The sequence below is a fragment of the Haliotis cracherodii genome, unplaced genomic scaffold, assembly GCF_022045235.1.
Source record: "Haliotis cracherodii isolate W230 unplaced genomic scaffold, xgHalCrac1.p SCAF_13, whole genome shotgun sequence".
NCBI classification, from domain to species: domain Eukaryota; kingdom Metazoa; phylum Mollusca; class Gastropoda; order Lepetellida; family Haliotidae; genus Haliotis; species Haliotis cracherodii.
In genome coordinates this window covers 27,033,854-27,058,196 of record NW_027266268.1, presented here as the reverse complement: position 1 = coordinate 27,058,196, position 24,343 = coordinate 27,033,854, and the positions used below count along the sequence as shown (strand labels likewise).

The 24,343-nt window shown below is 40.9% G+C and overlaps 2 protein-coding genes across 2 annotated transcripts in view; one reads left to right on the top strand and one right to left on the bottom strand.

Moving 5' to 3' along the window:
- The window catches only part of LOC139459807 (cdc42-interacting protein 4 homolog), a 55,181-nt gene that overhangs the window by 14,448 nt on the left and 16,390 nt on the right, over nucleotides 1–24,343 (top strand). Inside the window, exons 3-5 of the mRNA XM_071241493.1 lie at nucleotides 15,961–16,011; nucleotides 23,444–23,591; nucleotides 24,240–24,302. Coding sequence (XP_071097594.1) covers nucleotides 15,961–16,011; nucleotides 23,444–23,591; nucleotides 24,240–24,302 — 262 coding nt within the window. The remainder of the gene's footprint in view (nucleotides 1–15,960; nucleotides 16,012–23,443; nucleotides 23,592–24,239; nucleotides 24,303–24,343) is intronic.
- On the bottom strand, nucleotides 1,190–3,594 carry LOC139459806 (uncharacterized). The gene has a single exon (XM_071241492.1). It carries the CDS (start codon nucleotides 3,186–3,188, stop codon nucleotides 2,055–2,057), a length of 1,134 nt encoding a protein of 377 aa, XP_071097593.1. The 5' UTR covers nucleotides 3,189–3,594; the 3' UTR covers nucleotides 1,190–2,054.

Sequence of the window (24,343 nt, the reverse complement as noted above, 5' to 3'; positions counted from 1 at the left end):
ATCACACACTGGGCATGCATATCCTGTGAATGTCATGTTTTATCAGCCCTACTGTGCTCAGGGATTTATTCAGCATCATGCAATGTTAAGCTTGAGATCATAATATAGATATGACTCAACTTTTGATAGTGATATTTGTAGTGTCCTGGTTGGATTTGAATGTGGCTGATTGCCGAGATATTTTGGCACACAATCAGTATTCAATATTGCCCAGGAACTTCAATAAATGCAGCTTCATTTTAAGGAACTTAATTACAAGTTCCTCAATTCAATGTGCTGCTCTTTTCTAGTTTTCTAGTGTTGTCTTTATCCTAAGGACACAGTTGATAAGAGCCTCTGGGATAGCTAAATCAATCTCGCTGTGAGCCATTGGAATAGCTAGGACAATCTCACTGTCCAACGTAAGAGAACTATCTGTAAATGTAAGCCTAGATGGAGACCCCCTCTTTAATGTTATTTGACTACCATGTTTAGAAGGTAGATACACCTGCCCTGTGTGCAGCCTATGTCATTACGACTTCAGTGAAGTGGTCTGATCAGAGAGTGAGATGCTGCTTAAAACATGCTTCATCGCTATGTTGATCTGCTTCCCCATCTGCTGGACTAATTACGACATGTAGGAAACATGTACTGATGCATCGGTGGATCGCAATTTTTTACTTCTCGATACAAGTATCAATCACAGTCGCACACTAGGTAAAAAATTATCGATCCTGACCTTAAATCTTTGCTTTGATAACTGTTCCACTTAACATGCTTAATACTAATCAGTAGTGCAAGTTAATAGTGAAAACATTTTCATCACTGTGCCATACTTGACACTGCCAACTGTAAATCATCAGTGTGCCAGGTATATTTGGCCATCCTTTCTATAAAAAAGATGGCTTGTGCATCACAGATAAGAGCACATGCAAGTAACGTGATACATATCGGATCGTGAGTAAGTATCGTGATACATATCGGATCGCACAGTTGGTGTATCATCCCAGCCCTACTAATTATGACATGTAGGAATCGTGATGGGCCATGAATACCACAACAGCTGAAGCTCACCTTCCTGGTTGGTGGTACAAGGTCAGAGTTACATCACCTCTGTTAGTTATAATTATAGTTTGTGGAAAAACAAAATCCTCAAGTATTGACTAGTTAGCAGTTGTCATTACAGATGAGAGAAACCATTAGTCTTAGATAAGATTTGTTTATTCAAGTGATTTCAATACACAGGCATCTACAGTAACTGTCAAAAACATCTTCCGAAACCTGAGGTTCCTTGTCTGGGAGTCAGTACCCCGAAGCCAAAGTTTAGTAAAACATTCATTTGGCCTTAGCTAATAATCTTCTACTGATGAAAAAAACCATGTTTGTCCTGGATGACATTCAATACCTTTGCACAAACTGGTTCCCTTATCTTGCTACACTCTTCATTACTGTATATTTCACTTGTTTCTCAAGGAAAATGCTGTCACTTCTCTAATGTAGTTTGACCTACTTTCAGTTTCACCAGCCTATATATCTCTACCAGACTTCCTTATTCCACACAGTGTCATTCGCGGTCATTTAATATTGTATCCAAACATTGGACAAATTGTGCATGCTCTCCCTGTAGATTTATCAGGATAAATTGTGTTAATACGCATGCATTTTATCTGTATCGTTTGCTTTAGTGCTATATGAGGAAAGTTTTTGATACAGATAAAATATAGGATGGTGCTAATAATAGTGATTTTGATCTGACAAAAGTTGTTGTGCTGTCATAGAATACTATATTTCAATACTTTTCTATGTGTTATCGTGTACTGTCTGATACAGTCTAACATTTAAGATTTTATCAAGGTAGCTTTTCCTAGACTGCTGTTTGTCATTTGTTCATGTTATCAGCAGGGAATACTTGATCCCCAAATACCAATCTGAAATTTTCACAACATACCATGATTTTCTGTTATGGTCACTGACACAGACTTGAGTTTCCTTATGTGGCTTGTTCACTTCATTTTGTCCAGTTGGTGAAACTGTCTTCATGTCATTCAAGAAGTAGTTGCAAAACATTGTCTGTCTCAATTTCTCATGTGACTTCTTTCCCTTGGTCTCAAGGCTCGTCTGTTTGCTTGCCTGTTTGCATATCTGCTAGATTGTCGGTTTGGCTGTCTGCTAGATTGTCTGTTTGGCTGTCTGTTGGATTGTCTGTTTGCCTGTCTGTTTCCCTGTCTGTTCTGTCTGTTGCCCTGTCTGTTGCCCTGTCTGTTGGGTTGTCTGCGGTTGGCAGGTCTGCCAGTAGGTACCTGTGCTCGTCGCTGGATCAATGTTGTGCGTCTGCCTGACTGAGGTGACATCGTGCACGGAATGGTACGGTTGTCTCCATATGTATCCGTAAAGGACGGGTAGCGATGGCAGTGAAGCTTACCTGGCCAGGGGAGACCACTTCGAGTGCGGGTAAATTCCTCGTGACAGGAATCATACACCCCTTGACACAATTCCCGGCATGGGACGAGGAAAGGGATTTCCTGCATACGTTCCTGGACACAGAAGGGCATGAAGACACCACAGAGGAAGAAGCGAAGGTTCTGAGAACATCCGGACTGAATCAGCGGCTTGTACTGCTGCATCTCCAGCTCCATCAAATCAAGGCTGCCCTGAAGAAACATGTTTGGCAGGGAACCATGGGTGAAAGGGGGTGCAATGCTAGAACACATGGACAGTGTGTTACGCTCACAGGCAACATGGCCACGTTGACTCTTCTTTTTCTTTTCCGGGATTGGTTTGATACAGCGGTTGGTCCTCTTCGGCAAGAACTGAGGACACCTGAACTGCCGTGGCCATGGTCGTCCTTGACGCTGCATGTCTGACGAGCACCTTACCTTGGATTTGCGACATGTTTCTCGACATGGCAACTGAACCCTTGGGGATCCTGGGGTGCATTTGGGCAAGTAGAGCCCACAGAGCAGAATCCTGAGATTGGAGGAACAGAGAGTATCCATGAAAGGCCACCATGGTTGCAGAGCCCAGTAGACTTCTGCCTGTGTTCTATGATTGAACTGGTTGGGGAGTCTGGTATAGTTATATCCAACCAGCCCTTTACACATCGGCACCTCCACCGTTTCACAGCCGCCCACGGTATCAGCAAGTGCCACTGAACCCAACCAAACTGTCACTACGACACACAAGCTAAATAGTCCCAATGTTAGATCCATTGTGTGTCCTTGTCTTCTTTAGTTGAAATTAGAATCCAACTAAAAACAACTAATCAGAGAAAAACGTTTCTGAATTTCTGTCCCTCTCTATATCATGTAAAGCTGGCACCAGAGTATGGTCACATTTTGACTGGACTGACATCAAAATGAAAGAGAGCTTGACTTTTGTTGGTGCCATAGTTCCATTGTTTAGCCGAAGGAGATACCAGTACTGAGACGGCAGGGGGAACAGATATGAATATGGACATTGGTCTTGTAGCAACAGATTCCGCCCTGCTGTTGGAAGATGGACAGAAACTATCGGATTAGAAATGCTTGATTTGGCAGCTGCAGCCATTCAGATAGCGACTGGAGTAGGCTGATTTTAAACGATGGGCCATGAGATCTCTCGCCATTCCCCCCTGTCGGGGCAATGGTGGTGCTTTGCTGTCTGGACCTGACAGTGACCTCTGGCAGTCCACATCTGGACCCTATCCAGCCAGGACTTCCTGAAATAGAATTTTGACATTCCACAATTGTTTTGTTTGCCAGTAATTGGTGTTTCTGTATCACCAGGCAGTATTGGAAACATTTCAGAGCCGACTCTGAAGTTTCCATATGTTCTGCTGGTCACGGTGACAATCTAGCCGTTGGATTGTGTTCACGCACTTGTGGAGGGAGTGTTCCACATTTCAGTGCATGGCTACATTGTGCACAATTAGAGGTCTTGAATAAGTTGCAAAAAATCACCTTTGTGCATTGGGTGATTCCACTGTTCGTTCTTACATGACCATGCACCATATACAAGATCTGATTTAAATTGAATATAATTTTTAAGAATTAAAAGATTGGAAATTAATGGTGCAAGTTCTGTGCATGTTCTTCTATTGTTTAAAACAACATCAAAATTAAAAGTATGGACATCCTTAATGCATAGTATGCTTCATAAAATAATTCAGGGGATTCAGAAGTTGGAAAAGAAAAGCTTTTTTGATAATTGGGGGTGGGGGGAATGGGAAAACTCTCTCAAGTACAACCTCTTATTATCTAGCTCATGGTGAATTGTCATTTCAAATGAGTTTGAAGATGGATCAAAAGACTGTTTGTGTGTGATCACACTAAGCTTCCAAAGGGCAAACTAACAGCTTTGAAAAGAAAATGGAAAAAATACCAAATGACTTGTATAATAATGGTTTGAGACATATCAAGTTGGTTTTATAATTCAGTACAGACCTTTGAGATTTGTACCCTATTTTAATCAGGACAGCTCAGAAGAGTGTGTGATTGAGTTAATATTCTTGGTACTGCATCAACTCCATGCCAACTGGTCATGACATTATCAAAGGTTATCAATAAGCATGAGAAGCCTCAAGAGCCTACTATAGTTTGTACAAGGGTACACAATTTAAAGATGTCTGATCTCTATCTGATAGGTTACAACAGCCTAACACAGTTGATTGTTTAAACACAACCAAACTGGATCCTGAACACCGTAGTTTTGACCAGATCAGTCATGAAATCAGCAGCAGAATAACTCAAGAACATCTGAACACTTTACAGTTCAGGATTCAAGATGGACTTTAAGTGGAATTACATCAACATGTTGACGTTTGAATAATCCCTTGTGCTCATAAGGATATCTTCAAAACCAGACTTTGGAAAATGAAATTATGACACCTGATACAGCAACTCTTTGTAGCCAACTTCAGAAATCAATATCACGAGTTCAGGAGTCAGGTCTGAAATATGTTTGATGTGCCTTCATGGCCGACAGTTTAATTCAGTGCCAGTTATCTTGTTTCTGTATCTCTGGGGTTTCTGTGTAATCTGAACTAGGCAGTTTGTCAGGTAGAATATGACATTTAGCAACAGCACAAGGCCATGTTGAGCCTGTACCGAGCCTGTACCGCAGCTGTAGATAGTGAAAGGATTGTATTGAGCGACATTTTAAAATTTAAGCCACATTTACATCCTTGTTTGATTAAATTATCTCCTGAAAACATTTGAACAGGAACAAAAAAATAATGGGATTTTTACAAGAGAGGTGCATAATTTCAGAAACAGGAAACTTGAATTGTGTTTTGAAATAGTGGAGGACCGGCTGTTGTGGCAGTTGGGCTGTGTTAGTGTGGCATTTACTCTGAAGACCAGTCAGCCCAGGATCTTTTGTTTTAGAATTATTGAATATACCGTAGTACACTTTCTTAACATTCCAATCAGATTGTTATCTTTGACACTGTTCAAAACGGGGTTCTGGGGTGCAAAAGGGATGATCCTATGTTATTTGAATCAAAGGGCCAGCAGATTTTATTATTTTGACAATTGGGTTTTAATGAGGGCCCTTCCTCTTTAAGGCTTAATTTCAAACACCGTTCAATCTTCTGGTTTCTTTTGTATATTTTGTTTCGATTCATTTATTAATCATTTACATCAGATTTAAAAAAAAAAAAAATGTTTGTTTTTTTACAAAACACAGTTGAAGTGTTCTGTTTGCTTGTTTGGTAGTAAGTAATTAGAGCTGTCTGTGTCCTTGAAAGACTATAGCTGTGAGATAAAGGACTATAGCTGTGAGATTATGCAGACCATGGAGTGAACCCACATTCACTCAACCATGCATTCAGATACTGCTTTATTGAACAGGCGATACAATCACACATGTTGACAAACCATTGAAAAAGTTAAGGTCATATCAATATTAACTATCATTGTAAATCAACAGGCTGCATTCAACTGCCAAGTGCTATTTAGCTGTACGTGTGTGTCACACAATTGGTTTCTATACCCCTTACTTCCTGGTTCGCCATGCTGACAGGTAGCCATGTGCACACATAGATTACTTATGTTGGTATCAGGGGGGTGTTGTAGGACATGGATAGGGCACATTTTATGGTGCACTTTAGAGTCTTGACAAGTGTTGGGAGCTCTGGAAAGTAGCTGTGCTCAATGTTGAGCTTCATAATACTTATGGGCCAATTTGTTGTTAGATTTTGTTTAATGCTCCACTCAGCAATATTCCAGCTATATGATGGAAGTCTGTAAATAATTGAGTCCCATGATTGACATCATGAGCATTGATCCATGTAATTGGGATGCGATGACATGCATTCAACAAAGTCCAGCTGATCCATTTAGTTACCTTTTAGGACAAGCATAAGTGGCTGGTGACCTATATTCTTACCTGGAATCCCTGTAACCCTTTACCTGTGAAAAAGAAGGATATGTTTGGGAGAACAGTGACCCTCCACTTCTGAACAGCATGGGTCCAAGGTGTATTGTTTTCACAGATATTTGTGATTCAGGTTCATTGACCTCGGAATTAATACCGTTTTTGTCTATTTTTGAAAAGTATGTAACACTTGTGTTGGAGGGTGTGGATACTAGGTCCATGTAATCACAGGTCAGTTGACCACTGGTTATTCAAATCAAACTGCAGCACTGAGGGACCAATATTTCTCAGAAATTGAATCATTTGGGTTTTTTCATGGGTTATTGAAAATATATTACTAATAAAATCTTAGAACACACTTCATTGTGATACCATGAATATAGAACATAGTGACAAATTTAGCTTCTTAATTCATTGTTGAGTGCTGAGCATGAATAATTGATTTCTCAAGTCAGTGACATGAATATTTGACACTCTGTAGCAGTTGCACTCTGGCTGCTGGAAAGGGTTGTGAGTGAGAGGCCTATTACTAGTATTAGTGAGCATCAATCATTGATGTTCTTGCTGGAGTCTGACAGATGGACGTGTACTATTTCCTTCATTAAAGAGAGTCCGTCCAGACTGGCAGAGGTCTTGCTACATGTGTTGTTTATTATCAACATGGTGTATGCTGACAGTCAATAAACTCATTCGGCTACACTGAAGTTGAAAAGGATGTAGATGGAGAAAATATTTGATGTAAATTCACTTTGGTATCTTTGACTAAAAAGGATATAAGGTACTGTTTTTTCAAAGTCTAAAGAAAAAAGATTTGAAAGAGAAAGATTGTTTTGTGTTCCACTCCCAGCACAAGACTTCTCATGACACTGTTCGAAACAGGCGACCCTTCCCAGACTGATAAAACCAACCTCCTAAAACAATTTGTGAACCCTCCAAAAGAATGCATGAATGGTCAAGTCTTGTTGCCAGGACTGTATTTCACTTGTTTAAGCTGAGACCACCATGAGGCCCAAATTTGATAAGATAAGACCCATGAAGATCTTCAGCAACCAATACTTGCTGTAAAAGGCAACTATGCTTGTCGTAAGAGGCGACTAACAGGATCGGGTGGTCAGGCTTGCTGACTTGGTTGATGCATGTCATCGATCCCAATTGCGTGAATCGATGCTCATGATGTCAATCACTGGATAGTCTGGTCCAGACTCAATTATTTACAGACCGCCATCATATAGCTGGAATATTGCTGAGTGATAAGATAAATTCATGCATCTATGGTGTGTATATATATATACCATGTTCTCATCTCTGTACCATACAAATGCACTATTTTGGTACCAGGTCCCAGGTGGGTGTTTTTCTACAAAGAATTCTATTCTATGATCAATACAGTATCAACACTTAGTATACGCTGCCATGATATACTGTAATGATAATGTACATTATGTATATCTACCTCTCATGTTGATAGTTATATTTATGTCCATATGTAGATAGTTAGTACCCTGCCCTACGAGGGTGTTCTGTACGATAAACATTCTTGATTCTTCTTCTTGATATATACAAGCTTGCTTAGTATTAGTTGGTTCAGTTGCTCTGTAAGTCGCCATGTAACATGTTTAATGCCTGTGATTAGAGACTTGGAATGAGTTGTATCTGGCTTTTCAAAGAAAGTAATGTTGTTCCTTGTGGAAGAGAGAATGGAGGTTGGTGCTTCGATCGCTGGCCATGTCATACCAAACGATGTTATAAATGGTACTTGTGCCTAGCGCTCGGCATTGAATGGGATAAAACAAAGATTACTGTGTCTGAATGCGGTATCTCAGTGGGCTAGCGCTGTAAAACTGGCATTAGTCTGAACTAGTACAAGGAGACACGCACGCATGCTCAAACACACTGGCGCGCACGCACGCACACACACACACACTGACAAACACACACACACACACACACACACACACACACACACACACACACACACACACACACACACACACACACACACACACACACACACACACACACTGACAAACACTCACACACAATATGTTGCATAAGTGCAATAATCTTTTGTGTGATATTAAACATCATTTCACCTCACCTCACCTCACCTCACCTCACCTCACCTCACCTCACCTCACCTCACCTCAACCTTATGGAAGGTGAGATGGCTCACTTGCAGCAACAGATGGGGTGGAGATGATTGCCGTTAGGAACGATGTTGTGAAACACAAGCTGTGTTTGCTTCCCCATGTGGGGGGATAAAGGAGGTACCTCTACACAGCTAAATGCATGTAGGGGAGGGGTGTGTGTACACAGGCTGTCTGGCGCAGTCTGGGATATGGATTAGCACTACTGCCTGACGAGCCCAAATGCTGATTAGTAGGTTTGACTTTCCATTGAATCAGTGTAATGCTCTTGTGGCGTGCTTGGCAAAAAGTGTTAAGATTACCTTGATGGTGTGTGGACTGAAGGTCAGGGGAACATTGAAGGTTGCTGCTTGGGTCATGATCATTTTTGAATCTGATGACTTCTAAATCTTTTGTTTTTGAATTATGACAAGGCCTAGTCTGTCTGACAGTCCAGAACCATTGTATTGTCCCTTCCACTCAGTCCTTCTGTGATGTTATACCCTAAATGAAGCAAGTCTAGATTTTCCACAGGTTCAAGAACTACTGTGGGTTTCCTTTTCAATTTAAATGTAGTTTCTATCAAACTGATATATTTTCACAGGGTTAGAAATTGGCACTAGTCCTGTAGTTCTTGCCAAACTGCCCAATAGTTAAGGTATCATAAGGACTAGTAGAAATATGCCATTTTTATGTGTTTTGCTATTTGTTATCATTATAAGGACTAGTGGACTAAAAATGTTAGTGTCTACCACTGTTTTCAGAGACTAAGCTTTAGTCTAACAAGGACCCCGAAGACCTCACAAACTGTTGTGAGAGGCTCTTACGATAGATTATCATCAGTATTCTAAAAGTCAGGGTGCCCTTTTCCATGTTGTCAAAACCCAAATGTTCAAGATTCCTGAATAAGGGATCCCCAGATAAATGCACTATAACAGAAACCTTCAAGGACCCCAGAGACCACCTTAATTTTCTGTCGTAAAAACATCTGAGCATCTAGATCAGGTGTAACATTTGATTTCAGAAGGATTATTAGGGACAGTGTGGCAGTTCGTTGTGATTATAACATTGATAATTTATATCACAACAGACAGAGTAACATCTTCCTTGTATTGCAGGGTTAGACCTTATGACAAATTGTAAGGACTAGCAGCTATGCCCCCAAAACTAATTACATTAAACTAAGGATGTTGGATTTTTACCCAAGCATTAGGTGGCTTTTTCTTACAAAGATGTGTTAAGTATATACGATTCTGCATGCGTCTCAATCAAGCTACTCTGGAATTATTTTTCCTGAAGCAAGTCCAGTTGTAATTCAGTTCATGTAAGTTTGGCACCAGCTTTGAACGTGGTTTATCTGGATGCCTGCCATTGTCATGAAAAAAACAACAACAGTTAATTCAATTAGGAATTTGTAATCAAAGCACCAAAGACATCTTTGTTGTTATTGCTTTAGAATATTCTAAATCTTGCACAGCCAGGTATGAAAAATTGATCTCTTATTAAATGTGACTGTTTTAATGTTCAGATTTATTGTAACATTCCAAGTTTTGTAAAGCCAGGTATGAAAAAGTTATCTCTTATTAATGCGACTGTTTTAATGTTCAGGTTTATATTGTCTATTTCTGTTTTGGGTAATCCATTGTGAAATGTGGATTATTTTTATCAGTTCCTAATCTTCACACAGAATAAATGATGATGTTCCAGCTTCTATCCAGACAGATGTGTGCAGCTCAAATGAAAGAATTGACACAGTCCAAGCATCCATCTTCAAATAGCCAAAGACGTACTGTCTGTAGCACCAAGACATAAAGACACATATCCCTTGTCCATTAGTTGCATCTCTTAACACATGCTAAAATGAAGCCCTCCTGTCGAAAATGACAGATCATCAGTTTACAAATATACAAATTAAACACGAAAGGAGATTTGCAAATGTGAGCGAAGACGAATACAAGCTACGGTAATCTTGCTACAGAGGAAGGGAATCCTTTAAGCTTGAAGTCCCTGAAGAAGAGCCCTCTTATCAACACACGTCTCTGCAGAAAGCCTGGTGCGCACAGGTGTTTTTGTTAGGACGCCATGAACTCTCTCATCCAAACAATACTAGTCTGTTGTCACTGGCTTGCTGGTCTGCCAGTAGACTTAACTTTTCCTCAGATCTTTTCTTGAAATTGTGTGTGAAAATGCTTCATATCATACAGACATGTCACAAATATCAGATTTTTTTGCTGAACTGACAATTTTGGAAAGAGAGTTTACATTCATTATCATGGCTATTTAGTCTAATATATTTGTGTTTTTAGAATAATTTCCCCGAATATAAAACCTCTATTACATCATCGCCATAAGTGCTCTTATTGAAGTTTTTCAACAGAAGCCCTCATCATTGTTAACTATCCATAAATAGTTGTGCAATTAATAGTATCTTGCTGCCCATGACTCCTGTGCAACCATCTGCTGACTAGATGCAGATAATTAAGTAGGTTTTTAAAATTAAAAGACATAATAATGTGTTTATGTTGATAGGTCACACTTTTAGAGTAACATTTGATTGGCGGGGTGCAGGTTTTACTGAGCTGATAAGGAATAATCATGCCCTTTAGTACTGCAGGGATAAGTGCATGGAAAAAGACATGGAAGCAATCTGTGCAATAACTTTTGAGCTAGTGGCCCGAACTAGCATAAAGCACCATATTCAGATTTAGTGTTACTTTATGAACTATTACTAGTTGAGCTTACTAGACCTAATAGGTTAATGTCGCACATTGTGGATCATATTTCTCGTTGTGACCGCCTCCATTGTCTAGTGGTATTAAGGGGATAAAACAAGGTGCTGGTTGTAAGCTATTGCTCCCTTGGGGATTCCGGGTTAGAATAGAACCTGTGCTGGCTGAAAGCTATTACCCCCTTGGGGATTCCGGGTTGGAATAGAACCTGTGCTGGTTGTAAGCTGTTGCTCCCTTGGGGATTCCGGGTTAGAATAGAACCTGTGCTGGCTGAAAGCTATTACCCCCTTGGGGATTCCAGGTTAGACTAGGATCTGTTCTAGTCGTATTTGGTAATTATTTACAGGCCACCATCAAATAGCTGGTATATTTCCGGGTGGGCATTCAACACAGAAACATGATCATGGTGGCATATGAATACACATTGTCAAAGTATACTTGTTCCCCACTGATGAAGTGTAGTTGTGTTTAAATAAATACACACTGTCATAGTCAGAGTCCCACTGCTATGGCATTGCCGTAGAAAATAAATACAATTGCTTTTTTATAAACAGACGAACAGCATCTCTTCATCCTCCCAATCGCAGTGTGCTGACGATGGACCACTTCTACACATTGGTCCAATATTTGAACAGCGGTTGGCCATCATGAGGTTTACCTTTCCCCACTCTGGTGCCATATGTCAACTTTTCCATTTGACATAACTTTGAAAAAGCCATTGCCGCCCTTCCTGTCGTACTTTTCTAATTTTTATTCTAAACAACACTGAGATTTGAGTGAAAATGTTGTGTGTGTGTAATCTTGGACCGATGTCGGCTCAACCCAGCTTTGGGGGACCGGAGCAGCTGGTTTGGATGTACATCGCTGCAGGGTAGCCGAGCTTCTAAACCCGCTCAAGAACCATCTACCATATGCAAGATTTGTAATTAAAATCAGTTGTGTATCTTTGCTGTTTGGACCCACCCAATACAGCCAAAACACCTTTGTTCAACATGGAGAATGTGTCCTGGAGTTACGATGTTTTACACAACAAACATGACTGTCCTTGGACAAAGATATTTGGGTTGAAGCATCAAGTGTGACCACAGGCTCCTTGCATGACTGACCTGGTGATGGGTTGGTTAGCTTGTGCCTGGGGTCATAAGTCATGATTCACATCATTGCCTAGCCTTGCTCCATGGCTGTGCTGAATGACAAGTCCATGGGTGTATAGTTATTATATCCTTATAGGCAAGTCTTGATGAGCGGATAGTACATCAATGAGCAAGTCTCTTATAGGGACAACTTGTTCTTATTATTTATATAATCTAGAAATTATGATTTCTGAAAGTTATTTCCTCCAAGACTTGGGCAAGTCTAATTACTGCTGTCACAGCACAAATATAGCCTTCTCATCAACTCTGGACATATTTTCTCAAGTTGTTTTCATGCTTATCATTCACACATTTTGTCTGAAGAGTTCTGGCTGAAAATATGTTTGATAGATAGAAGAAGAAGAAAGAAGAACATTTTCTGAACTAAGTGCCCACTCAGAACAATGCAAACATTACAGTAATAATTTGGCACATATAATAACATGATATACAATTTGAAAAAGGTTTAAACTCACCTCAACTCAACTCAACTCAACTCACCCTATGTTCAATACATGGTAACTTCAGGTCTTTCTCCCAGAATTACCAACCCACCATGGTAGGCTGACATATTGTCAAGTGAGATCGGACAACACACTGTCCGTTATTGTATGACTCTATTGTAATACTTGACCAATACTTCACAGCCTTGTGAATCAACACTACCTGATGGACAGATCAGAAGCATGTTAGCACTGTGGATTATTTTTATATTCCCAGAGGGATACAGCTTTTGTTTTAGCATAATCAACATTGTTAAAGGAGGCCAAGACAAATATGGTTGACCAAGTCAAACACCTTGCCATACATCTAGTATGGCCACTGGGGGTCTGAGTGAAAGTGGTCGTAATGGCGGAGCATCCTGACTATGTGTGGCCTTCAGCCAATACAATATGGCTGGTTGCACCATGCTGAAGCCGATGGGCTCTGGAAATTTGGTACACCTCGCAGGAACACACTCCATTGTCTGGCCACTATTGGAATGTAGTCCACACCTGCAATTGTATTCAGCCAGATGATATTCATTCTCTGTTGTCCTTGCTTCTTAGCCAGGCATCTCCAGAATGGAGTGGAAGTATTTGGTGGCCATTGGCTGAACAATCGAAAAGGAAAAGAAATTGTAGATTAATAGAATTAATTTGTAATTTTGTACCGATTTAGAAATGCCTGAGGAGTTTGCATGTTCAGAAGAGGGGAATTTGAGAGTAACTTGATGCCATCATATTGATTTTGTTGCAAAGTCATTCTTTGAAATAATTAATTGAAAATTTTGGTCCTTGTACCTTATTTCTGAAGGCTATTTCATATTGATGCATTTCGATAGTTGTCTGATTTGTGTGATTCCAACAGTCATCAATGCTGTTGGAGCCAGAAGAAATACAATTAGAATGTTCCAGAGGTACATATTTTGTTGATAAGAATACAGAGTTACCCCAGATTACAATGGGTTTCATTGGATTACCTCAGGAAAGATTCGCTACAAGAGGTGGGATAGCCAACCCTAACTCACAACTAACCCTAATGGTCATCAATGGTATTAACCAGAACACGATAAAGGGGTGTTAACCGAAAGGCTTGTAAGGGATGTTAACCAGAAAATTATAAAGGGTGTCAGGGATTTACCTGGGTCCATCTACTTTTGGCTTCTAAAGAACTCAGTAATAGATTTTGGGGGCCAAGATTTTCTGGATGTCAAGCCATTGCGCATGATCAGGAACTTTTAGCCTGTTATAGATAGGGATTCTAATGTTAGACTGAAGAAGTTTCCCTGTGACACCTTGAACTTTTCAGTGTATTTCTTACGAGAAAAGAAATATCACTAATATGTGACATGCAGTCTGCAATGTTGATAAGTTTATTGACACAGTCAATTTTTCTTCCGTCCAACAGGACTCACAGTGAGTATTATTTGCGCCCATTCACAATTTGTATGCATGTAGGATGCTATACCTTGCATCCAGTAAAACCCTGGGGGGTTACCCATAAGGATTGTAAATGGGGGTTGACCCTAATGATTGTAAAAGGGTTCTTGATTGGACAGGGAATCTAAGCGCTAAGGATAGTTGGGTTGAGATTAAGATGATATTTCCGATATTGATTGAGATTGCTTGTGGCTTAGGTAGATGGCAGACTCCATAAGACACTGTAACCTACATTGGGACACTCATAGTGCCTGTGCCAACGATAAGCCCAACAGTTAGCTATCATCGTGGTTTCAGTGAAACCCTTGAAGATCCGGGGTAGAACAGATCTTCAGCAACCAATGCTTGTCGTAAAAGGTGACTATGCTTGTCATAAGAGGTGACTAACAGGATTGGGTGGCCAGGCTTGCTGACTTTGTTGATGCATGTCATGGATCCCAATTGCGGGGAGCAATGCTCACTCACTCACTCCAGCTTGTTAAAATACAGGCCATTTATTGATAAGGGCAGTCTTTTGATTTTGGAAACCCTTCCGATGCAGGTGACAATTACTACACTCTGTGATCTCTGTGTGGACTGACACAGTACTCAATCAGGTACTACTCCTGGCTATTTGATAGGCTGTGGGAGAGCCCTGCAGGGGTAGGTGTGTTTGATGTAGGTGCAAGCCGTCATGGCGAGGTGACAGCGTGTACTCCCACTGATTGATTAATGGTGTCCTCGTCACTGCACACCATCTTGAAGCCTGGTCAATTCAACTATTAGCTGACCAACTCACTCATTTTCCGATCTCATTGTTGAACAATAATAACTTTGTATAGCCATTTATAGCACTAATCATTGGTTAAGTATATTTTTACTATTGAACCATGCCATTTCAGGAGTGGCCAAGTGCATATTCCTTTCTGACTACTGGACTAGATTCATAGTGAAATTTTATTTTGTAATTGATATAATTTGTAACTTGTGAGCCCTGGGTTACAATGGGTCACGTTGAAGGCGATAACGGCATCGGGTGGTCAAGCTGGAATATAGCTGGAATATTGATGAGTACGTTGTTAACAACACTTCACTTTGTGAAAGGGAGCCCTGCTTTTGTTCAATGTTTAACCGAGTTGAGCACTGTCTCATCCTGTGTGTCTGACTCCTAGTTAAGCACACATCACATATTGACTCATTTCAGAAATTACACTCATTATTCCTTGTACATACCCTTATGATGCTTTCACAACTAATTCAACAACAAATGTATTCAAAATCAGATTGGAACAAACAATTATCGATCTCTATAGTCTAAGACTGAGCACACAATTTCACTATCCCCCAAAATATTCATGACCCCCCAACTTTTTTGGTTCAGTATATATACATGTATCCTGTATTGAGGCATGAGTGAGTGAGTTTGATTTTACGCAGCTTTTAGCAATATTCCAGCAATATCACAGCAGGGGACACAAGAAATGAGCTTCACACATTGTACCCATGTCGGGAATCGAACCCGGGTCTTTGGCATGACGAGCAGACACTTTAACCACCAGGCTCCCCGACCACCCCTTATTGAAGCATGACATAATCATACTTGAATATAGTCGCAAACTGCCGTAGTGAAACCCAAATGTCTGCAGCCTTGATGTTCCTCAATATTGCTGTGAGTGTTATGACTTCAACTGAGACCACATTGATATAATCATGTAATTGTTGTCATTGTTTGTTTCAGAAAACTAGTGAAGAGTTATCAACCACGGAAGAAAGAAGAAGATGATTATGTGTAAGTATGACACGTGTGGAATTGTACTTTGTTCATGCGAGGAGCCATGCTCTGATGGTGGGCTCACATACAATCATTGTACCCCTGTGTGACATGTATTACCTATCATAATCTGTGTAACAATCATCGTCTGTCAGCTGTCCGTTTTCCATTTCCAGAGCAGAACTCTTAAACTGTTGAATATTTCTCCGTTTCAATGGTGCCCTGAATGTGGATCTGACTAATTGTTTTTTTAATTATTTTTTTGAATTACTATTTTTTTATGACAAGTTAGACTTATACTGAACACGAGGGTAATAGTTTGTCATGAAGAAAGATTTTTCAGTTGTTTGAAATTATTTTAAAACCCAACCAGGACAGTTGGGCAGGTGACCCATCAGTGTTTCCTGCCCATCTTCAAAGTTACCTGCCCACACTCAGACATAATAAATAATGAAAAATCACCCCAAGCAAAATTAGAGACAAATAGCATCTCGATTCAGTTGAAATAATGCAACCAATTACTTGAGAATCTACAAGGAGTCATAATAAAACTGAATACGAAAGTAGTCATATATTTATGTGCCAGAAAGTCAGGCAGGTGGAGGAAAATTTCATGCAGCTCAGCAAAAAGGTTACCAGCCACGTGCAGGCAGTTATTTCGGACACTGGTTGTTAGGAAGATAGTGTGGAACACTCAGCTGCCATGTCAAGACGACCATGAAGAGTAAATACTACACTGAAACATACAATGGAACTCGTCATATCGAAAGGTTTCTGTCACCTTTTTTCCTTTGAAGAATTCATTATGACTTTCCAGTTGAATGTCAATTCACAAGGGACAAAATCTAATGAAATCAGTATATGTCTTTTAGAGGTCTGGTGGGATGAAGTAAAGCCAATATTCTTGGAAGATTTATGGCCTATGGTTCCGTCTGTTCCAGTGTATTGATCGCAAGTTCAACAATTAGCCGAGTCAATCTCATGGCAGGAACAACACGATTTAAGACCTGATTGGGTTGCTTTATTAAAGAGTGGACATTTTATAGATGGTGCCAATAACCTGACAGATTTGAATATTCGTGCAGAAAAGTGTTGGTTTGTGGTTTGAGATATGGCTCTTGCATATGAGCGTTTCATATCGATAGAATGTAATCGTGACATGATACCCAATCGTATCAACACTATTTTCTGCTAGATATCGACACAATAATACTGTACGATCTGTTACCTTGACTTTATGTGAAAACCATGTTAGATCACGTCATAGAGATGGGGAAGAGAGAGACCACTTGAGATGCCAGGCGATGTTGCATCTTCTGCCTGAAGCTGACACATTGGGATATAACTGAAATGCTTTTTTAAGGGGGTGGCAAGCTGTTCAAACTTCGTTGAAACTAAACCTTTTGGATAAGAGTTACGAACCAATTATATACCACTTATAAGCTTAAAAAAAAAAAATGTAATATAGACAGTAAAATGTGGACTTCAATGTAAATTTTCGTTCTTAGTAGGGTTGTGGTTCGAGCAGGATGCATAATATGCCGACTTCGGTATGCTTTTGAAGTTTAAATAGACAATCAAAAGCTATGGCATATTGATAGAGCATCAGTCTGGAAAGTGAAAGGTCAGTGCTTCGATTCCCAGGCCATGTCATAACAAAAGACATTAGAAGCGGGTACTTTGTTATCAAGCCTGACACTTGGCTTTTCACTGCACCTTTTTGAAACTAACACGTTTCTTTAAGGCATATTTATTAGACTTGCCAGTTCAGCTGCCTGACTTGAGTTTATCTGAATTTATACACTGATCCCACACTACACAACTCACCATGGCATTATCACACCTCACCTTACACAACCCCAATACAGACCCCCCACACTTGGGGATAGACACGACCTCTTGTCTGTTAGTCAGAGAGACGTGAAAATCCATAGGGACTAACTAAGTTGTTTTCTACCATAATCTAGCAATTTTACATAAACACTATTCCGAAATAAGCTGTGGACTCGTTAGATTTGACCCATGGTGCCTACCCCTGACAACTACACAACTGCACACAGCACAACCCACACCCACAGCACACCCATCTCGGGTTAGAATAGGTCTTCAGCAACCCATGCTTGCTGTAAAAGGCGACTATGCTTGTCGTAAAAGGTGACTAACGGGATCAGGTGGTCAGCTTTGCTGACTTGATTGATGCATGTCATTGATCCCAATTGCATGGATCGATGCTCATGATATCAATCACTGGATTGTCTGGTCCAGACTCGATTATTTACAGACCGCTGTCATATACAGACTGTTGTCATACAACATTCCATGTCGGACCTACCTAACTCAACTCTGTTACCCCACATCACACCATCACACCACCACACCACCACACCAACACACCATCACACCACCACACCATCACACCACCACACCATCACACCACCACATCACCACAACACCACACCACCACATCACCATCACCATGCTGTACGTGACAACCGACAGTGGCACCACTGAATCAGTATTTGTTATACTTGATGATAACACTGCCGACAACAATTTGCCAGCAGATGGGTTGCCACTTAGTCAGTATTGATGTTTACTTTATGGATTATTTAAATGCATTAATCAACTTTAACATTGGCCATTAACACCTGGTGTTGATATGGAAGCCTTGTTGACTGATGCAGATACAGGAATTGTTCTGATGTACAGCTCGGTGTATTGGGTACAGCGGGTGTCAGATGTATGGCAGTATGTGAGTCCAATAATACTTAAACAGTCAGAATACTATTATGTAACAAAATGTGCAGCTGCTATGACCGACAATATCGATAAACTTTACAACTTCTGGTCAACATGTCATATGCTTTTCATGTAATTGTTGGAATGACCTACATCCAATAAAAATGTAAAGGGAAAAAAAAAGGATAGAAAGAGGCCTGTCCCCAAGGTCACATGGTCATCTAGCCCATGTTGAAAGTACAATAAAATAAAGAAAGGGGCGTGTCATCTAGCCCATCTAGCCCAGTTGTCTAAGGCGCCGCAATTCGTTGCACGGAGTTGCATCCCTTGGGCATGCCAGAAAGCTATGATTGTGGGTTCGAATTCTGGTTTGCCCCAGTTATGTTTCTTGGTTTGTCAGCACCGAAGTGGTAAATGTCTAAGACCTGCATCACTTCGAGCTTTCCTCCCACATTAAGCTGACATGCCGTGATAAAACTGGAATGCTGTTAAAAGCGGCGTCACGCCCAATTCACTCACTCACTCGCTCACTCAAAGTACAATGATCTATAGAAAGGAGCGTGTCCCCAAGATCACATGGTTATGTGGCTGAGAATTTGACCTCATGGAGTGACCACAATTGGCTTACCTGTTACAATGTTGGTGTGTACTTTAAAAGTTGAAGATGGAAGAAAATGAGAAACAGTACTTGGTCATGAACATTCTTATTAAGTAACCCCTGTCGACCTACTTGTCTATCGGTCCCTAGCAACATGCAGTCAACAGTCATAAGGCCATTTCACTTTATTTTCTTGTTCACAGAACTGTTGTGATATAAATCCTGGTGTGTTAGCAGCACTAGGTGTCAGATGTCAGTATTGCATGGCACACTGCTGATCTCTGTAGGATAACCACAATCTCTCGCCCATCACACAGGTGATCACAGAGCAAGCTTATTCTGTTCATTACCATATAGAATGGAGTCACAGGAATGGCAGCTCAGATAAGGAGGCACCCATGCAAAAAGTCATGTAAAGGGGTCGTGGCACTTAGATGACCAGTGGTCTCTTGTAATTGTGACCATAATGGTGAAAAGGGGGTGTGGCACTTGGATCCCCAGTGGTCAGCTGTAATTGTGACCATAATAGTGAAAAGGGGGCGTGGAACACGACAAACAAGTGGTCAGCTGTAATTGTGACCATAATGGTGAAAAGGGGGCGTGGCACACGACAAGCAAGTGGTCAGCCAAGAAAGGTGGTTGTGTTAGTGGTATGTGAAGGTTATAAATCAAATATGATTCATAATCTGTGTCATGTTAAAAACAGATAGATATCTATCCACAGTATTGTTGACATTGTAGTCACAATTGTGTTTGAAAATAAACAACATGGGTTGTAGTGAAAATGCAGCTAATATACAGAATAACCGTATTTATTGTACAATTGCTGAGGTAGATTTCCAAACAGATAAGGTATGCAGGTAAACTGCATCCTGCTGGTAATCAGAATAAACATTTTACACCTATTGTATAGTTCGGCTTTCCCATGTGAGTACAATGGTATAAAAAAGGGGGCGTTTCCCCGAGGTCACATGGTCATCTGGCCCATGTAAAGTACAATGATATAAAGAAAGAGGCGACTCCCTGAGGTCCTGATTATCTGGCTGAGAATTTGACCTCATGGAGTGACCACAATCAGCTTACCTGTGACAGCCATGTGTGCTGCGGATTAGCACGTACCTTGCCTCATTATGTTACAATGTTGGTGTGTACTTTAAAAGTTGAAAATGGAGGACAATAAGAACAGTTGAATATTCTTATTAACCCCTGTTGACCTACTTATCTATTGGTCCCTTTCAACATGCAGTCAACATAAGGCCACACCACTGTATTTCCTTGTTTACAGACAAGCCTTCCCACAGTTTGTATCCTGCCTCTTACCATACTAGGGGTGGTGAGGGAGCCTAGTGGTTAGAGTGTTCATTTGTCATCCTGAAAGGTGGGGTGAAATGGGGTTTAACATCGAGTCCAAGATGATTGCACTTATATCGCTGTGTGCGAGCGTGCACTCACACTTGTACTAGTCAGGACTAATGCAGATTTTATAGTGCTAGCCCACTGAGATACCATGCTGTAGTTTTAACATGAATACTCCACTCAGACGCAGTATACTGACTCCAAGCCAACTAGTCCTTGTTTTAGCCCCTTAATACCAAGCACCAGGCAGGGTAACAACAAGTACCATCTTTTAACTTCTTTTGGTATGACGCGGCTGGGATTGAACCCCAGTCTTGCTGCTCTCCGGGCGTAGTTTCTACCACAAGACCTCAGAGGTGGTCCATCTTGAAAGGCCAAGGCTGGGTTCCCCACATGCATGTACAGTATGTGAAGCCTATTGTTGGTGTACCCTACTGTGATATGGCTGGAATATTGCTAAAAGTAGTGTAGAACCCACCTCACTCATTCTCACCAAGAAGCTCTGAAAAGCCTTCAACTGGCCTGATATGCTTAAACAACCTGGAAGACAAGCCACGTAACACCCATATCATGTCTAGCTGCAGTCAACCAGAAACTGCTGACACAGGTTTTTGTGTTGAAGATACCTCCTCCTCCTCCTTGCCAGGGCAGATAGTCACCCGAAGCTCTGTGCCTTCTACATTATTACCAACTCCAGGCTATGATAAGAAACAGCTGGTGAACCTGGCCTGGCATCCAGTACAGTCTCCACACCGGCGTAATCATAAAAAGCAATTTAATCCTGTTTATCTTGTGTAGTAGGCTGGTGATTAGGCAATGCTGGCTTCTTTCGTCCTCTTTGTTGATTGTTTTCATATGAAATAAAACACACGGGCTTTAGGTTTTGGTTTTGATAGATTGTGATGGTGTAATCAGACTAAGTGTGTGCGACACAAAGAAAATACATGATTGACAGAACATTACCATGATTACAGGAACATGCAATGCTTTGTAACAGTGGTGCAGTGGAGGTTTGAGCTTTGGCCTTCAGTACCCTGTGTTGTATGAACTGACTAATTTGGCATGCTTGCCGTAAAAGGCGACTATGCTTGTCGTAAGAGGTGACTAACGGTATCAGACTCACTGACTTGGTTCATGCATGTCATCGTATTCCAATGGCGTAGATTGATGCTGATGATGTCAATCACTGGATTGTCTGGTCCAGACTCTTATTTACAGACCGCCGTCATGTAGCTGGAATATTGCTGAGTGAGGTGTTAAACAACAAACAAAAAGGACTATTTTGGAGATTGGGTGATCACAATGGCTGCTACATATGAATATGGGCTGGAGACTTCACTGGGCTGAAGAGGTGTAATCCAGTAAAACATACATTGTGAGTGATCTCAGAGAAACAGGTTTAAGAACTAATTCCATGCCCTCCTTGTCATGAGAGCTGACCTGGCTGAGTGTCAGTATGCCCAGTGGCATGGATTGGTGCTCATGCTATCAACCTCTGGTTTGTCTAACCTTCAGTTTATTACAGACTGGTAGAGGTGTAGTATTGCTATCTGTACCATGCAATAACTTTCACTTACTGACTCAGTCACTGCTCCTGCTTAGCAATAAATGTGTTAAGTATGTGAGGACAATTAAACACTGGCTGATTGTTCATACCAAAGTTTGTAATAATACAGACATGGTCAAGCACTTGTCTATTACCCTATGACTTGACCCTATGCAGCGGTAGAAACTAACAGTTTTCGTCCACTAGTCCTAATAATGATTACATCTAGCAAAACCCTTAAAAAGGGCAAGTTTGTACTAGTCCTTATGATACCTTAACTATTGGGCAGTTAGTCAAGGCCAATTTCTCACACTGCTATGACAGTGACTAAGTAACATTCCATCTTGCATCTAATCATCAATAGGATCTTTATTCTTCCTGGAATGGCTTTGACCCAAAGGAATGACACAGACAGTCCTTCTATACTGACATCTCACCTGTGAAGGTGTAACCAGTATCTATAGCTGCCCCAGTGTGTTTATCTCGTTCCTAGCTGGCTTCATCTATGGCAACTCTGCATGATCCTACCCACCTACCTGTGTAAAGTTGTGTTTCCTGGCAACTGTCCGGAGGTGTGGGTGGGGCTGTGTATTACCCCCTCCCTCCCTCCCTCCCTCCCAGGTGGATGACATCCCCTCTATATACCTGACAGTCAGGTAGGGACTCCAGCTCTTTCCATCCTGTAGTCTTTTATCTCAACAGCTCTTGTCGGGTCTGAAGAAAATCCGTTTAGCCATGTGATGCTGGTTTGGGGAAAACAGGTCTTATTTTACGTGGAAGGAATACTTCAGCCATGGCATGCTGGTTTTGGGGAAAACAGGTCTTATTTTACATGGAAGGAATACTCCAGCCATGGCATGCTGGTTTTGGGGAAAACAGGTTTTATTTTTCATGGAAGGAAGACTTCAGCAAAGGCATGCTGGTTTTGGGGAAAACAGGTCTTATTTTACATGGAAGGAAGACTTCAGCAAAGGCATGCTGGTTTGGGGGAAAACAGGTCTTACTTTACAGGAAGGGAATACTCCAGCCATGTGATGCTGGTTTGGGGGAAAACAGGTCTTATTTTACATGGAAGGAATACTGCAGCCATGTGATGCTGGTTTTGGGGAAAACTTTACAGTGAAGACCAAAATGGTCCTACTTTAACAACAAACATTACATAAGTAAACAGCTGGTGGCTATTGTAACTAATCCGTGGGTTTGTGTTTCAGGTTTACGTGGTCGCGGGCGTTTGTGGACATGGTGAAGGAGCTGCATGACATCGCGGGCCAGCATGAGATGGTGGCTGAGAACCTGCAGGGCACCGTCTTTAAAGACCTGCAGGCTCTCATCGGGGAGCTCAGACAGGAGAGGAAAAGGGTGATTGCTTGTTTCAGACTCAGTCTTAATAGGGGCCTGGGGTAGCCAAGTGGTTAAGCATTGGCTCGTCATGTCGCAAGCACAGGTTTGATTCCCTAGATGGGTGTGATGTGGGTTTCTGGTTACCACCACCATGATATCGCTGGAATATTGCTAAGTGTGGCGTAAAACCAGTCTTAATCATAACACACCAAATTTTGTATTTTAAAGTGAAGCTGGATGCAATGCAAATTAAGAAGTTAGAATGTCTGGTTGATCATTGGTTAATTTACCCCCAAAATCCTTTTTAAGTTGTTTTATTGACAGATGCACACATTAAAAGATGTTTAAAAATAGACTATTGTTTTCATGCTTTTACAAAACTCATAGAAACCCTATTGTTTATAATTGATACATATAAAGAGGTGTCATATAGACATTAGTTATAGATTTCCAAATGGTGGAGAGATCCATCCCTTACAGGCCTACTTCCCAACCTACAGGGATCAACCAAACTATAGGATATGTACACACTTAATATAGAAATGGCCACACATTTACAAACAGGACACAATCCCCATAAAGCGTGTGTGATAATGATTAAAATCTGCCACGTTTTCATGTCTTAGCTCCTGTGGGGTGTTCATGGATGTGTGTTTATCATTTCAGCATTTACATGAAGGAACAAGGATTCAAGATTCACTTAAACAGTCATACCAACAGTTAGATAAGGTGAGATGCATGGCCGTGACTTCTCTGTTGGGAGTTACCAA

What these genes read in the sequence shown, in the direction of transcription:
- LOC139459806 (XM_071241492.1), bottom strand. Translation starts at nt 3,188, where the DNA reads ATGGATCTAACATTGGGACTATTTAGCTTGTGTGTCGTAGTGACAGTT.